Below are 17,191 nucleotides of genomic sequence, written 5' to 3' on the forward strand. Positions count from 1 at the left end.
ATTAGAAACTTTCAAGTTCTTTTAAATTGATCACTTTAAGAGAAAATTCATTATGGAATGGTAGGAGGCAACCAATCCATACCAAAAATTACTATCGAAAGATAATTCTATCAAGTCCATCAAGACTCATCACTTTGAATTTTTAACATACAATTACTGCCTGCTAATACGACTCACCCTCGCACTCTGGCCTAAAGAGTTAGTCATGCACATATCACTTAGAGTCTATTCTATCTTAATGTCCCTCTATTTAATCAATCCAATACTTGTATATGACCAAGGGTTTCTTAATCTTACACTGGCACTACTTGTATATTTAATCTTGCACACGTCACTTAAGGTCTATTCTATCAGAATGTCCCCATGTCAGTTGTTTGGGTTTTTTATTTTTATTTTCCTAATAAAACATATTTTTAAATAAATTCTTAAAATTATAAAAAAAGTGACACATGTCACTTAACGAAAATTTTTAACGGCAATTAACGAAAGTTAGCAGCTGGGCACCTAAAAATATAATATTGGAAACATTAGATAACTATTTTTAACAAAAAATTCTTTTAGCGCTGAAACATTTTTTGAGACATAATTTAAACACTTATTTTTGTATTAAACCTTTTTAGAATTAATCATACCAAATACATATTGGTGTCTTTTGTAATTTTCAAATAATAATTATTTAATTTTTGTCCTATTTGAAATAGACAAAACCAAGGTAGAAACTTAAAATGGTAAATTAAACAAATGGTCACTCATGTTTGAATAAATTTTTATTTTACTTACTAAAATTTCAAAAGTAATAAATTGATCATTAATATTATCTATTTATAATAAATCAATCACTTGAAATTAACAATCGTTACTATGGGTGACAAAAAACTGATATTGCACGTTAACTACTGACATGAGGGGTTTTAGACATTAGCTTTTGGGTAAAAGGAGATTGACCGTGGTAGGAGTCAAAATAGGTGCCACATCAGCATTTAATTACACACCAACTTTCCATCACCCACAATAACGGTGGTTAACGTTAAGTGGCCGATTTATTATAAATCAATAACATTAGTGATTAATTTTTTTTTGAAACTCCAATGGAAAAAACAAAAAACTTACTCAAATGTTAATGGTTATTTGTGTAGTTTAGCCAAGTTAAAATCTATACCTAACTCTGAAATGGGACATTTTACTTCGTCTGTCAGTAAACTGAATTCGTTGTTTGGGGGGGGGGGCAACTATAGAAAAGGTTGGTGCTTTACTTGAAACCAACAAAATCCCTCGACTTCTGGTTTAAAGCCGTCTTCTTTTCTTCTTGATTTAATTTTTGCGTTCACAAAAAAAAAAATGACCAAGTGTTTCAGCTTGACTGCGACGAGGGACTGGTGTTTCCGCTACAGCTTTTCCAACGCCGGCCACCGGTCATCGAAAACGGATCTCGGCGACGGCACCGTCATGCACGTTTGGGCCCCAAAAGCTCACATCAAATCCAAGCCCACTTCATTCCTCATACACGGCATAGGCGCCAACGCAATGTGGCAATGGAAATATGGAACGACTTCATTTCACCCCTCATGTCCCGATTCAACGTCTACGTCCCGGACCTTCTCTTCTTCGGCGACTCCTACACAACCCGACCCGAACGTTCCGAGCAGTTCCAGGATCAGTGTGTCATGCGGGTCATGCATGCCCATGGGATTACCGTTATGAACGTTATCGGGATCAGTTACGGCGGCTCTGTCGGTTATAGTATGGCGGCGCAGTTTAAAGAGACAGTGGAGAAGTTGGTGCTGTGTTTGCGCTGGGGTTTGTATGGAAGAGAAAGATATGGACGAAGGGATGTTTAAAGTGAAGAGTGTGGATGAGGCTGTTAGTATTTTGTTGCCCCAAAAGCCGGAAAAGATGAGGGAACTGATGAAGATTTCGTTTTATAAGCCTGCTAAAGGAGTTCCCACTTGCTTTCTAAACGATTTCATCAATATAAGTGAAGCTTCTCTAATTCTTTTGAATCATTGTTCTTCTTCGACCACATTTCTGGTGTTTTTCCCCTGAAATAGTGGTCTTATAACATGATCGTCTTAAGTTTATACCGGAATTCGATTCTGTTGGCAGGAAATGTGCAGAGAGTATTTTCAATAGCGAAAAGAATTGATCCAAGCATTACACAAGGACCGAAAGCTGTCGGATCTTCCAAAGATAACTCAGATTATGACGGTTTTTCCTGCAATTTTGGTGGTCTTCTATTCTGGGGTCTTTACTGAGTAAAAGATGTTCTTATGTGCAGCCAACACTAATAATCTGGGGAGAACATGACCAAATATTCCCTTTGGAATTGGCAAACAGATTGAAAAGGTAACTAATATCGTATTTGGGTTTCCTTTTTCCCTGAGTCTGAAATTTGTTTTCGTTGTAATAGTGAGCTGCTCGTGCAGGCATCTGGGAGACAATGCAGGACTAGTGATCATAAAGAATGCAGGGCATGCGATCAATGTAGAGAAGCCTAAAGAGTTATACAAGCACTTCAAATCTTTCCTTATTCATTCACTTCCTGCTTCGAAACTGTAGCAATGGCTGTAAAACAGATTGAAAGGTATGCAAAAACAAAGAGGATAATGTCTTGTAAGATTTTTTGTTCCATGTTTTTCGATTAAATTGAAGAAAATCATTCGCAGCATTTCATATTCAGATGAAGGCATTCGTTATAGAGATTAAGCATGCTTCAAACATGTGGAATTTATGTATGTATTCTCCAGTCTCAAGCTTAGTTTGGCTTTGGCATCAAAGTTGCAGAAGAAAATTGTCTATCATATATAAAATATCAATGCAATAATCATCAAAAGTCAAAACACTGGTGCAATCTTTGTTATTTACAGTTTTGGTGGCACGATTTCTTATTGCCTTTACTTGGTTATCTAATATATATATCTAATACATACACCTTACAATATTCAAATGAAGATCGTATAATAAAGGAAATCAGACATTGTCCATTGCCTTTTTCAAGCAGCAATGCGTAAAATCATGGCGATATTAGATAAAAAATTCCATTTATTATTTTATTGAAAAAACAACCCCAACCAACATTGATCGTTAAAGTACTCCGTACTCATAGGATTAATTCACGTCTTACAAAATGTGTATCATGGTTTCATGTTATATAGGGTGCGAGACTTTTCCAACGTAAAAATACTTTTCAGAAAATATAATTTAATATTTAAAAAAAATACTCGTGTTATGCATAAAACAAGGTCCCCGAGAATTTGAAACGTCTCGACACTCAGAGAATTCGAAGCATCATCGAGTCGTGTCTGTTGAAAGGTCCTCGTAATTTGTGTAACGTGAGGTCTAACGACGTTATTAACAAAAAATAAATTCCTTTATGAATTTAAATTAATCATTAATTTTTTTGTAAAATATATAATAAAATAACAAAAAAACACTATTGTAGTAAACAAACAAAACTTGTTAAAATTCATTCTAAGTAATATGTTACAAAATAAAGTAGCTCCATTATTAAAAAAAACAAGAATCATAACAAGTACGTAGGTAGTTATTTGATTGCTAAACTTGATCAATTGAATACTTTGGGAGTCTCACGTTGTGCATAACGTGAGGTTATTTTTTAAAATATTAAATTACATCGTCTAAAAGTACTTTCACGTTGGAGGAGTCTTGCGTCTTATAGAACGCTGGGCATTGACACACGTTTTGTAGGAGATGAGATAGTTCGACGTGTTAAGGCTTTAGATATTTTTCCAATTAATGTTGTTTGAGAATTATTATTTAAATAAATGATTTTTGGGAGTTTTTTTTTATTTAATAAAGCCGAAAATCAGAGCAACTCAGAGTCCAAGCCTGCAAAAATAGGGGACAAGTTCAAGGATTTTTCAAATCCTTTCTCATTAGCAATTGTAAATATAACAACTCTACGAAAGAAAAAAAAACTCTTACGTATATTTTTTTATATTATAAAACTATCTAGTTATACGTGTATTTATAAATCTAATCATGCTGTATGTTTATCTTTAAGGCATTTTGACCAAAAAAATCACCTTAAAATAAAATATTTCCGATCACTCATCATTTTTAAAATTTTTTTTGATCTAACATCCTTTTGGAACAGAGAGAAAGAGACGCATTTGATGAAAAACATCTTAGAAGAAGAGAGGATATAATTTTTAGATTTTCCTTTGAAGGTGCATCTCCGGGAGAGAACTTTACCCTGTTTTGGATTCCATAGAAGGCGCATCCCCAGGTTTTCCTTTCCCCGGGTTCTGGTAAATGAGTAATCAGATATCTTGTAATTCTAATAAATAAATTCTAACAATTTAAATAATACATTATTGATTTCCTAATATTTAAAAACTTGAAAAGAATATAGTTTCATATTTTTATGATATTAGCAAAATGATTCGAAATATGATAAACATCCAATCACAACATCCCACCTTCCATTTTTTAACTGCAAATAATAAATATAAACTAAATAAATTTACAATTAAATAATAAAAAAATAAAAAAATTATTGAATACAAAAATTAATTAAACAAAAATAATAAAAAATGATTGAACAAAAAAATTATTTAATAAGATAATAAAAAATGGGAAGGCGCCCCTAAGGGATGCACCTTCCAGGAATCCAAAACTCGGGTAAAGCTCTCCCAAGGGGATACGCCTTCAAGGGGAAATCTTCTCTCTCTTCCAAAAAGGTGTTAGATTAAAAAATATTTGGGAATAGATAACTCATCGGAAATATTTTATTTTTAGGGTATTTTTGGGTAAAAACGCCTATATTTAATATCATTATTTTCTTTTATAAACTATTTTTCATGACATCAAATTTCAATACACAATTTTGGAATTAAAAATATTATCTAAACAGTATAGTAACATTTCCTTTTCAATTAGTTAGAGTTCCTCATGAGTTGAGTCGGTCTCATTTATGTATAAAATTAATACTATATTTTATTTTTATTCATCGGTTAAATCTAAAAATGGACGTCAAATTTCTATCGAATTTAATATATATTTGTTAATGTCTAATCCAAATTCTATTTTAGACCCACTCGTATTTTTTAAGAATATTTATTTTATTTTTAATTTAATATTTAATGATTTTATATATTCTATTAATTGTGTTTGGGAGCGAGGTTTCTTTCAACTTTGATGTATGCATTTCTTTTGAATTTTTATTCAAAAAGAGGGAGTAATAAATTGCCTGTAATCTTTGTGCTATAAGTCAAGCTTGGTAGGCTTTTGAACAAAAATGACAAAGGTGAAGAATTTTGATATAAATTTTTGTTGCTTCATACAGAAAATATATTTGGTTTGTTGTTCCAGTTATTAATCTTTATTCTTTTATATTTTTTCAAATCACGAATTCTAAATTTATAAGATTTTTATTTCCTTTTCATCTATCTAAGTAGGATTATGATTAGATCCAAGATTAGTATATAAAAATGGTTGCTTCATAGAGAAATGCCCACTCCTCCAAGGCTCCCACCATTTCTCTGGAACGTTTCTTTTTTGCTTTAATTTTCATTAAATTATTAACATACTTCGTACAAATTATCCGATTAGAAATGAATTTAATCGTTTAATTGAGGGACCCGGCATGTAATTTCACCTTGAAAATATAATCGTTTAATTAAGGGGAAAAACGTTGGCAAACGTCATAATCCATTGCATCAATCCAACGGTGAAAAATGAATAGAGCAACATGACACAAATCTACCAAGCAAATCAGAGAATAAAAACCCTACATTTAGAGACTCTAACCTCATCCTTCTCCTGCCTTTTGTTCTTCTGCAAAAGCGCCTCACTGTATCCTCTCTATCCTCCTCCTCCTCCTCCTCATAGAGAACAAGCCACTTTGGAGCCAACAAGGTTCGACCTTTTCCCCTGAATTTTGATTCAATCGCTATATTTGTAGTTCTATTTTGCTTTAAACTCGGGTTACCGGGTTGTTTTAGCTGTTGAACTACGGCGTAAGCATTGAGAATTTTAATATTATATCGATTTTATGTCTGACACTCATTTTCATTTATTGTGCTTTTTTTTATTATATTTATTCTTTTATTTATAAGGTTTTGTTTGACAGTTTTGGTTTTTCGCTGATGGATTGTTGACCCTAGTTGATACAAAACTTGCATTAATTTGGTTAGCATTGGATAAGTATTTTGTTTGAAACACCAAAAGGGGAGGGAGAGCCTTTTTGCTACTAAAGGAAGAAAGAAATGGGTTTGGATAGAATGGTTGAGTAGTAGGAATAATTTGGGGAAAAACATGTATTCAACAAGCATTGGTAATATTTAAGGAAATGAATACACAAACATACATATAAATGAAAACAAGCTTTTGACGGCATGAATCCAGAAAAGAAATCAAGTTGGGCATTAACCTTGAATCAGAATAGGTTGTTCAATGCTGGGGCCAGAAAATGGTTGATAAAGTTTTGTTGATGTTGCAGTATTTGAAACTAGTTTTTTTAGTGTGAGCAAAGCACACCATTCGAATGTTGCTGCTCATATTTGTTTCGGTCACTTAGGCTTTTCCACTGTTAAGGGTAATTGTGGCCTTATTGAAGTGTTGCCAACTGCTGTGTAGTTTGTTAGTAGGATGTTGGAGTCTTAGTTCCAGCGATCTGGTTCAATCCTTTGTAGCCTCAAGTACGAAAATGAAGTGGCTTTATTAATTATTATAGTGATAAAATTCTTAGCGTGCGTATCATGGCAAGTAATGAAATACATGGCCTTTACAGTAGAAGCTCATATTTTCTATACAACGGCTTCTAATTATGATTTTTGACCTGTTAAAAGCAAGCATTTAGGCTAAGATTCCATACTAGGATTCTACCAGTTTATTTTGTTTTATCTTATTTAGTCTTGTCATACGTATGATGATTGTTTGAGTTGATGTGAACATTTGTTAATTAGAATAACTGTTATATCCTCTGGCGTTAATTTGATTGGAAAATGGAACCCTTTTGGTATTTCCATCAATGATAGATGAAATGGAAGTCTTATTGGTTTACTTTTTATTTTATTTTATTTTTTCAAGGATGCATTGTATTGAGCTTACATCGTATGATGGTGCAGTCAATCTATGATTTTTCTTACCTTACCTTTCATTTTAGATTACACTGAAATTTAAGTTTTTACCTATTGCAGCCTGCCAAAGGTCATTTGGCATAAACTTGAGATCAGTTTGTCAATCCTCGTATTGGATGGCAATATTACCTTGTGGAAGTACCTGTGTTGCCCAGTGGGGTATTCGTCCTCAATTTATTGTACGACCCAATGTCGCAAATCGAATAGTGTCAGCCCAATCAGGGTAAGTTTTCTGGTCAACTTTTTTTTTTGTATGGAAGGGACATTACTGAATTTGATTGTTCGACATCAATTATTTTCTTTCAGAGCTTTATATAAACATGGAATTGCGGAATCTGCTATGTCATTACTAGTTATGGTTTTTATTTTATGGTTTCTGCATCAATATGCATTGCATTTATGAAATTTTGATGCATATCATTTTGGTGAACATAATGATTAGATGAAAAATTTCCCACCTTTTTAGTTTCTCTTTTGTTAGGCTATAATTGTTTTATTGACTACAAAAAGAAAGAAATGGAGGGGGGATGAGTTTGAGTGCCAAAGAGAGAAGTGGGGATTTATATTGTGTTATCGCCACCCATAATGGTCTAACTTTTTGTATTAATTGAAGAATAATTTAGGTTTTTATTACCCTTTTGTAGAGTAACATGTATAATGAGGTATCTGGGAGGATCAAGTTCAAGCTTATTTTCACGTGATTCCTTCCCATTATTATCCTATATGGGGCCATATCAAACATCACATCGTCGTAGGGGATCACGGTTCATTGTTAGAGCTGAAACTGTGAGTATAAACCTCCACTTATTCTACTTTTCTATGTGCGTGTGAAAGTGGAGGGCTGTAATGGTTTTTTCCATTAATTATATATTTTGAAAATTTTGGGATAAACATTTATTTTTGCTGTAGTTGATATCCTGCTTTCTGTTCCATTCTCAATTTAATGTTATCATGCATTGTAATAAGCAGGATTATTACACTGTCCTTGGGGTGTCAAGAAATGCAAGTAAATCCGAAATTAAAAGTGGTATGATGACTTACCGTACCTTTTTCAGCAACTGTTCTATTTTGTTTCCTATATGATATTGTGGGGTATTTATGTGCTTATTTTAGTTTGCTAGTCTATTTCTTATTTCTGTTTGTGGTTTGCAGCTTATTGAAATTAAAGTTTATCCATCTTTAAGGATTTTTGCATTGAAAGTTAACACTATTGCCGAACCTTCAGTTTTCAGGGAGGTTAGGTTTTAATGATATAAAGGGAAGAGGAATTTAGAGAGGATGGATGGATGGATGGATTTGAAGAGAAATTAAAGATACATTCTATGATATAAGTAGGTACACATATCAGGCATGTATAGAAGCTGAAAATCGGTCTGTTTTATGTGATAACAGTGAGGCATTTTCTTACTCTTCAAGAGGAAGAAAATGAGTGCTTGCAAGTCTTAGAGAGAAATGAAAGACTAAGTCTAATAGGATGAGTTGGCAAGTGGTGATGATATTGTGTTGAAAGCTCCTGCTGTTCAAAAGGAAGTATCTTTTAGGTGTCCCAACTATAAGAAAAATTTATGCTTTCCTTGTTTTGATTTAAAATGACTCAACGGTGTACTTGTATGTACAAATGACTGATAATTATGTAAATTAGATTTCCTTTTTCTTAGGTACTCCAAAACTAAGTGGCTTAGCTGTTTATTTGTTTCTTTTGCTACTTTTTGCTTTTATCTCCCGTGTTATATTATCTCAGTGTTTTTATTGCTGCAGCTTATCGAAAGCTTGCTCGGAGTTATCATCCGGATGTGAACAAGTCAGTTGTTAACCTTGCACTTCTTAGCCTTTTATTATGGTCGTGTACGGTTCACTTTTGCATATTATATTTAAAGGCTTTGACATAATGTGGTAAATGCACGTGTAATGTTCAGTGGCAGGAAACTTGAACTCTAGTTGTATATGGTTCCGATAAAAATTTGTGAGATGACTCAGCTAGTTGTAATAATGGTTATAAAGTGAATGTGGCTGTTGAAAGAAAGAGAAAATAGGATAGTAATCATAGATTTCCCCAACTTCGATATTTGTTGAGTTTGTATCCATATATTTCATATATTTCTAAATATGATTGATGAAAGGGAGAAAATGTAGAATCCTCATAGTAGATTTCTGCCTTCTGGTCAGATATCTTCTCTGAAGTCTTCCAAAACAGTTTGTTGGTGCTAATTAAATTTTTTTTTCTTAAATCCATGTTTGAGTAGTTGATCTGTTTTTCCTTCATTTGTTCAATTTCTAATCATCATATGTTATTTTGCAGAGATCCAGGGGCAGAGCAGAAGTTCAAGGAAATTAGCAATGCATACGAAGTAAGAGTTCCATGTTGTGCTTACGATTGGCTTCTTTTATACAATTAATGCATGTGACTATGGTCATATGACATCTAATGATCATGGTGTGCAATGTACTGCTTAGGTCTTGTCTGATGATGAGAAACGATCTCTTTATGATAAATATGGGGAGGCTGGACTTAAAGGTGCTGGTATGGGAATGGGGGTAAGTTAACGTGAACAATTCTGAAAAAGGAGAACTTATTTCAAAATTATTTTCCTTGGCTTCTCTCAATGATTCATTTTGTTTCATTGATGGCTTGTTTATTTTCTCAGGATTTTAGCAATCCTTTTGATCTGTTTGAGTCGCTGTTTGAGGGCATGGGCGGTATGGGTGGCATGGGCGGCATGGGCATGGGTGGCCCAAGTTCCAGGAGTAGAGCAGTTGATGGGCAGGATGAATATTACAGTCTTGTTTTGAATTTTAAGGAAGCAGTTTTTGGGGTTGAGAAGGAGATTGAGATAACCCGACTAGAAAGCTGTGGAACATGTAACGGGTCAGGTGCAAAACCTGGTACAACAGCGTCGAAATGTACTTCGTGTGGTGGGCAAGGTCAGGTTATCTCATCTGCAAGGACTCCATTAGGTGTTTTCCAGCAGGTAATGACATGCTCTTCTTGCGGTGGGACGGGGGAAATTTCTACCCCGTGCAATACATGTTCTGGTGACGGGCGGGTAAGGAGAACAAAGAGAATCAGTTTGAAAGTTCCGGCTGGTGTGGATTCCGGTAGTCGTTTAAGGGTTCGGTCTGAAGGAAATGCTGGAAAGAAAGGTGGGTCTCCTGGTGATCTCTTTGTTGTTATTGAAGTTATACCAGACCCTGTCCTAAAACGAGATGATACCAACATATTGTATACTTGCAAAGTGTCTTACATAGATGCAATTCTGGGAACAACAATCAAGGTTCCAACTGTGGATGGTATGGTTGATTTGAAGATACCAGCTGGGACGCAGCCTAACACCACCCTTGTAATGGCAAAGAAAGGTGTCCCAGTTCTAAATAAAAGCAACATGAGGGGTGATCAGTTGGTCCGCGTACAGGTTGAAATACCGAAACGATTGAGCAGTGAAGAGAGGAAGCTTATTGAGGAGCTTGCTGACTTGAACAAGGACAAGGCGGCAAGCAGTAGGAGATAGTTGATGTTTATCGTATACACCGACAATGTGTGGCTGCCTGGGAAAATGTATTCACCATCTGGTATATTCAGCTTCCGAGGTTCGAACTATGAGACTTGCATAGAACATCTTGTAGTTTCAAAAGCTCGCAACTGCACAAGGGGACAGTTGCTGAAATTTGTAGTGATAGGTAAGATTATATTGTGATAGCTGTGTCCAATATGAAGAATCTTATAGGAAAGGAGGTGAAAAAGGAGATGAAGAATTAGACACGTACCACTTTGATTCTTAGCTCAAACTACCTCATGGATTCTGTTTTATAATTTCTTTTATTAAACTATTCTTTGAGATTGAACTAAAATTTGGGCTACAGTGTTCCCCTTAAGTTTTGTGTTAGTTATCAATGAGTGAGTAACGAATCATATGCATACTAAAAAGCTAACTCTCATTATTATCAAGTATGTTTTTTTTTCCTGCCAAATTTCAATTTTACATTAAAAGGAAAGCTCTAGTGCACTGAAATTTAGGTTTCTTTTTTTAATTTTAATTTGACATAATTTTATTTTACCCTACTTTTATAATGTTATTAAGTAAATTTAAAATCGATACTATTATTAGTTCAAACGGTCAAAAGCAAGTGAAAATTAAGAAATTATGTCATGAACCAAGAGGTGATGAAGTGCACGAAGTAGATATTACTCCACGTAGCAGATGATAATTTATAACGTAAAAGTTCCAAGATTCCAATTCACAAACCATTGACCCTACCATCCAGAATCCACAAGAAAAAATAAAAAAAAATTCCTCAACATTCCAAAACCCTAATAAATAATTTATCCGTAATCCCTCCATAAATTTGGTGAACGGCAGAAAGGGAATATAAATAAAAAAGTTAGTCAATATCAACGGCTGTTGGTACCCAAAAAACAATTGGCGGCTGTGATTGGACCCTCTATTATTTAAATTACAAAATCCACTCGCGTTTTCCTACAGATTCCATTCTCAACAGCCTCCGCTGGCCTTCCATTCCGTAACGCCAGCTATGTGTGGAATACTTGCCGTTTAGGCTACGTTGACAACTCTCAATCTAAACGCTCCCGCATCATCGAACTGTCTCGAAGGTGATGTTGATATTTTAGTCTTTTAGCAATTTTGTTTGTCTTTAGACGAAAATGATTATTGATTTTGATTGAAATGGAGAGTGTAGATTGAGGCATAGAGGTCCTAATTGGAGTGGACTATATTGCCATCGAGATTGTTACCTTGCTCATCAGCATTTAGCTATCGTAGATCCGGCTTCAGGCGACCAGCCCCTTTATAACGAGGATAAGACTATTGTTGTCATGGTATACTTTCTTTTTCTCGACCATGGAATGATCATGAAAATAAATTATCTATTTTTTTTAGTTTATAATATTATGCTATTCTTTTTTAGCGTAAAATGTTTTTTTTTTCGACATGAAAGTAAATAATATTTTCAATAACTAAAGTTAAGGTTATATATAGTATTCAAAGGTTCATGCATGTGTTATGTTATAACTGGTTTTTCATTTTGACGTGTAGATATAAGTATATGATTTTGCATTTGTTTTTTTGTTATCAATTATGGTTTTATTTTCTGTCATTTGCTTTTTCTTTATATTATAATATTGGAAAAAATGTAAATAAGAAAAAAATAATTAGCAACAAAAAATAACAATCAGTTGGAGCCATAGTTAGAATGCAATGTTTGATTTTACTTTCATGTTTGCTTGAAGATTATAGGTTAATGGAGAGATTATAACCATAATCAATTGAAAGAAAAGCTGAAGTCCCGTCAGTTCAGAACTGGAAGTGACTGTAAAGTGATTGCTCATATTGTAAGTACTTGAGTGGATGTTTAAGTTAGTTATTCAGAACATTTTCATCTTGTGAAGTGATTGCTCATCCTGTATATCAATTTTGGCTACTTACTCTTTTCAGTATGAAGAATATGGAGAAGATTTTGTGGACATGCTGGATGGCTTGTTCTCATTTGTCCTCCTTGACACTCGTGACAAAAGTTTCATTGCAGCTCGAGATTCTATTGGAATTACCCCCACTTTATATCGGGTGGGGCCTTGATGGTATGCAGTTTTCATTCTTATAGGCACTGGCTGTTAGACCTTCATTGAATTGTACTTTGTAGGGCATTGTGGACGTAAGAAGCTACATTTTCTCTTTTCATTTGCTTCAATATTTGAGCAACTTTTTTTCCTCTTAATTTTAATTGTACTTTGCACGGCAAAAAATCTAGCTAGGCTAATTAGGAGGCTGTTTTGTGAACCTGGTCGTTGCTCCAATGGTTGTCCCACCTCCTTGGGACCACATTTTTCCCCTTTTTCAAAAGCCCTAAGGTTTGACTTGACCCCTGAAAAGTTTGCAGGATAGGAAAATGTATGTCCTGAATAATATCTTAGCAACCTTTTTCGTTGCCCTTTTGAAATCTTTTGAAAGCTTGTTGCTCGGTGTACTTAAGATTCAAGAAACATGCTAATATAAACTAGCATCCGATGTGAAGATACTAATTTTTTACCCATATTAATTAATTATTATTATTATTATAATTATAATTATAATAATAATAATTATTATTATTATTAAATATATTAAATACATATATAAATATTATTAAAAAAATAATTAATTACAAATCAAGTTTCTGGCCCAAACCAAACTGAAACCCAAAAACATTTAGGGTTTTAGTTAGAGTTTCCTAAACCCTAATCCCAGCCGCCTCAGCTTGCTGCCGTTGGATCTGGCAAGATCCAACGGTCTAGATGGCTCCAGATGGAAACCCTAGGGTATGATACCCTAGGGCCACGCGGCCGCCGTTGCTGTTCTCGCCGCCTCCGCCGCTGCCACGTCCCAACCGAAGGCTCCAGAAGCTCCAACGCCAGCCGTCCACGCCATGGCTACGGGGTGAGTCACCACTGGTAGTCCGGTGACTCACCGAGACCCCCTCTTCGGACCGGTCCGATGGCCACACCGGTGGTGGCTATAAAAGCCACCACCCGAACCTGAAAAAAAAAAGGAAGGAGGGAGAGACAAAAAAAAAGGAGATACAGAGAAACAAGATACAAAAAAATATATATATACCAACGATCTCAACAACCATTCAGAAAAGAAACAGAAAAGAAAGAAAAGAAAAAGAAAGAAGAGAAACTTATTATCATCGGAGAACCCCAACCGTCGCCGGATACAACAAAAAACCGAAGGTACTTTTGTAGATTTGCTCCGATTAGGAGCTTTTTAAGGAAAAAGAGCACCGGAAACGTCCTTAGGACGTTCCGATCTATTTAACGGTGTAAAGAATAAAATTTTCCGGCCACCGGATGCGGTGGCCGGCGGTGACAGTCACGGCGGCACACGGTTGCCGTCCGGTGACCGGCTTCCCTCCGATGAGGGAAGCTAGAGAGAGGGCAGAGAGAAATTTGTTCTCTCTGTTAGAGAGAGAACAGAGAAAATGAAATGAGAAGCTGGCCCGTAGGGCCAGCCGGTTTAGGTTATAAATACCCTCTCCCGAACGACGTCGTTTTGGGGAGGGTATTTCTGTAATTTCACAAAGGGTAAACCCCGTCCGAAGCCATTCCAATTTGTAATTTTTACATTCTAGTCACTAAATCGATTTTATAATACTTTTAATTCAGATCCTTAATTTTAATTTCTTTTATTTTAGTCCTTTATATTAAAATAATATATTTAGGATAAATAACAGATTTAATCCCTTAATTTTAATAAATAATATTTTAATCCTTAGTTTATATTTTTAATTTATTTTATTCTAATATCCGAATTTTAGATAATTTTATTTTAGTCATTAAATAAATAAAATAAAGAAATAGCATGTTTAATCCCTATAATTTTGATTAATTATAAATTAGATTTTTAAATTTTATTTTTACTATAATTTAGTCATTTATTTTATATGTTTTCATTTATTTTACTGCTTTTAAAATATATTGTTTTAGTGGTATTTTTATTTTATTTATATTTTAAAATATGTTTATGTATTCATAAATATATATATAATAAATAGTAATTTTTAAATATTTATTTTTAATATCGAAGAAAAGGATAGTCTTAATACAACTGGATGTCCTATTCTGATATTTTAAAATTAAAAATTAAACAATATTATTTAAATTAATATTTATCAATATCAAAGAAATGAGATGTCTTAAGGCACCTAGAAGTTCTTTTCTGATATTTTTAAATAAATAAATATTTTTTATATAATTTTGAAATAATAGGATTATAAATTAAATATATTTTTGAATCTTTAAAATTTTAATAATAGAGACAATTTATAATTAAAAAGTACCAATTTTTGGGCGTTGTAGGGGTGCTAATCCTTCCCTAAACGTAACCGACCACGAATCCCTTTTTATTTATTTTTTTTTAAAAAAAAAGAGAACGAATTTTTGGTTATAAAACGCAGATCAGTTCATTTTTTTTTAAAATTGATGTTTTCTTAAAACTCTTTTAAAAAAAATAATTTTTAGGTATTCGACCTACCTGATCCAAAAGGCCGATGGCGACTCACAAATTATTTTCAACATTATTTATTCACATCAATTTCCCCGCCAAATTTAATATTTCGTGCCCGGACAAAAACCGGTTACAACAGCTTGGCGACTCTGCTGGGGAACGAACCCAGAATCTCTGGTTAAACTTTTAAAAATCAATTATAATTTGTCTCCATTAATTAAAAATTAAAAATTAAAAATTTATATATTTAATTTTTAATTCTTTCTTTTCAAAATTTTTATATTTTACTTATTATTTTCATAATATTTACATGTTTTATTTATAAGTATTTTATTTCATTATTTATTTTGTCAGAGGTATGAACATTTCTCCTCACACACAACACTTGCATTGCATAACATAAAGCTCTATAATTGAGTTGTCCCTTTTAAGTGGGAGTGAAAGCGACGTCTTCGTGAGAATTTATTCTCCGTGTCAGACCTAGCAAGTAACTTCCGGGGTTCATATGCTCTCTGTCTTCGTGAGAATTTATTCTCCGTGTCAGGCATAGAGAAATGTATCCCCTCGAATTGAACTCGATCCACTTTAGTCTGTGATGGACTAGGATTGAGGGTTAGCAACCCAAGGGGGCACTAACAAGGACAATTCGGGTACCTTTATTCTTAGATCTGAAACCCTGCATATAAAAAACCTTAGGAACTCTTCCGATCCGAAGTCATGCCGAAATTTTGCCTAAAATAGGAGTACACACAGGAGAAATGAATTCTAACTTTCTTGTTTATTTATTTTCTTTACTGATTAAATTACATGTATATTTAAATTATTTAAATTTAGAAAAAGCATGTTTAAATAAAAAGTATTTATGTAAATGTTATTATTGAATTTTTTTTATGTAAACTAATTTATTTTCTTTTTGTGTGTTCTTTATTTTTCTATTTACATAGCATCATACAGGATAAAAGACATTGAACCTTGTGTTAATTGTCTCATTGGAAAGCCTTCATCTATGGATAAAAAGTGTTCAAATCAAGTAATTCTAAACTCAGAAGTAAGACAGTGGGCTGAGGATTTACAAAGACAAGAAGGAGACAGTCTGCAGGATGATTATGTATCTGACTTGGCCAGTTATGCTCCAGTTTCACTAAAAAGAAATGATATGCAAGATTTGCGAAGCATTTTGGAAAGTTGGGATTCAAACAAAAAATTGCAGTTTTATCAGACTTACGGAGACATCCCATATTTGCTCTATGTAGAAGTTGATGATGAATTACTCAGAGCCCTAATTCAATTCTGGAATCCAGGGTACAATTGCTTCACTCTCAATAAAGAGGATTTGGTCCCTACTATTGAAGAATACACAACTTTGCTACATATAGATGGGGCTTTGGAGAATCGAATCTATTCAAAGTCAATTAAAACTCAACCATTTCGAGTTAAATTAGCAAAGATTGCCGGGGTACGAGAAGAATGGGTGGCATCCCGTACAAAACAAAAAGGCGAAAGCGAAGGCATCGCTTGGACCAACATTAAAGAACTTATTCAGAGTCATCCAGATATTAAAGTACGATTCGATTTATTTGCTCTGAGTATGTATGGTATGGTCATTTTCCCAAAAGTATTGGGATATATTGAAGCTGCAGTGGTAGATTTGTTTGAACAGCTACCGAAAAAGATTAATCCTGCTTTTGCAATCCTAGCAGAGACCTTCAGATCGTTAAATGCTTGTAGAAAGTTAGGAGGTGGACGATTCTCAGGGTGTACCCAGTTGTTATATGTTTGGATCCGTAGTCATTTCTGGAGGACAGAAAAGGTTTCATACGACGCTTTAATACGGATTACTCACCATTAAAAGAATTTCTGGAGCAGGAATGGCCGAAAGAAATTAAGAAAGATATGTGGATTAATGCCTTTCGAAATCTACAAAGCAATGACGTGATTTGGCGAGCCCCGTGGCAAATCCAAAGGGAATTCTTTTACAAATGTGGAGATTACAACTGGATAATGCTGCTCGGATTATGGGGAGGAATTGGATATGCACCACTTCTGGTCATAAGACAGTATGAAGGTCGTCAATTTGTACCTGTCACTGCTGGATTA

General features: G+C 34.1%; 1 protein-coding gene and 2 pseudogenes across 1 annotated transcript; all 3 read left to right on the forward strand.

The window, feature by feature from the left end:
• Positions 1-1,307: 1,307 nt before the first annotated feature.
• LOC120173376 lies at positions 1,308-2,586 on the forward strand (annotated as a pseudogene).
• A 3,197-nt stretch (positions 2,587-5,783) lies between these two features.
• LOC120173426 (chaperone protein dnaJ A6, chloroplastic-like) lies at positions 5,784-10,970 on the forward strand. Its single transcript, XM_039180609.1, has 9 exons — positions 5,784-5,877; positions 7,161-7,323; positions 7,745-7,886; positions 8,070-8,127; positions 8,859-8,901; positions 9,400-9,448; positions 9,555-9,635; positions 9,746-10,612; positions 10,675-10,970. Exons 2-8 carry the CDS (start codon positions 7,217-7,219, stop codon positions 10,604-10,606), a joined length of 1,341 nt encoding a protein of 446 aa, XP_039036540.1. The 5' UTR covers positions 5,784-5,877; positions 7,161-7,216; the 3' UTR covers positions 10,607-10,612; positions 10,675-10,970.
• The window catches only part of LOC120173338, a 52,299-nt pseudogene continuing 45,759 nt past the window's right edge, over positions 10,652-17,191 (forward strand).

Source organism: Hibiscus syriacus, unplaced genomic scaffold (assembly GCF_006381635.1).
Source record: "Hibiscus syriacus cultivar Baekdansim isolate YM2019G1 unplaced genomic scaffold, ASM638163v2 tig00111947_pilon, whole genome shotgun sequence".
NCBI lineage: Eukaryota > Viridiplantae > Streptophyta > Magnoliopsida > Malvales > Malvaceae > Hibiscus > Hibiscus syriacus.

Bases quoted from the DNA above. Each gene is read 5' to 3' on its own strand.
- LOC120173426 (XM_039180609.1), top strand. From the start codon at position 7,217: ATGGCAATATTACCTTGTGGAAGTACCTGTGTTGCCCAGTGGGGTATT. The intron at 7,324-7,744 runs GTAAGTTTTCTG...ACCCTTTTGTAG, and splicing joins ATAGTGTCAGCCCAATCAGG to AGTAACATGTATAATGAGGT. The intron at 7,887-8,069 runs GTGAGTATAAAC...TGTAATAAGCAG, and splicing joins TCATTGTTAGAGCTGAAACT to GATTATTACACTGTCCTTGG.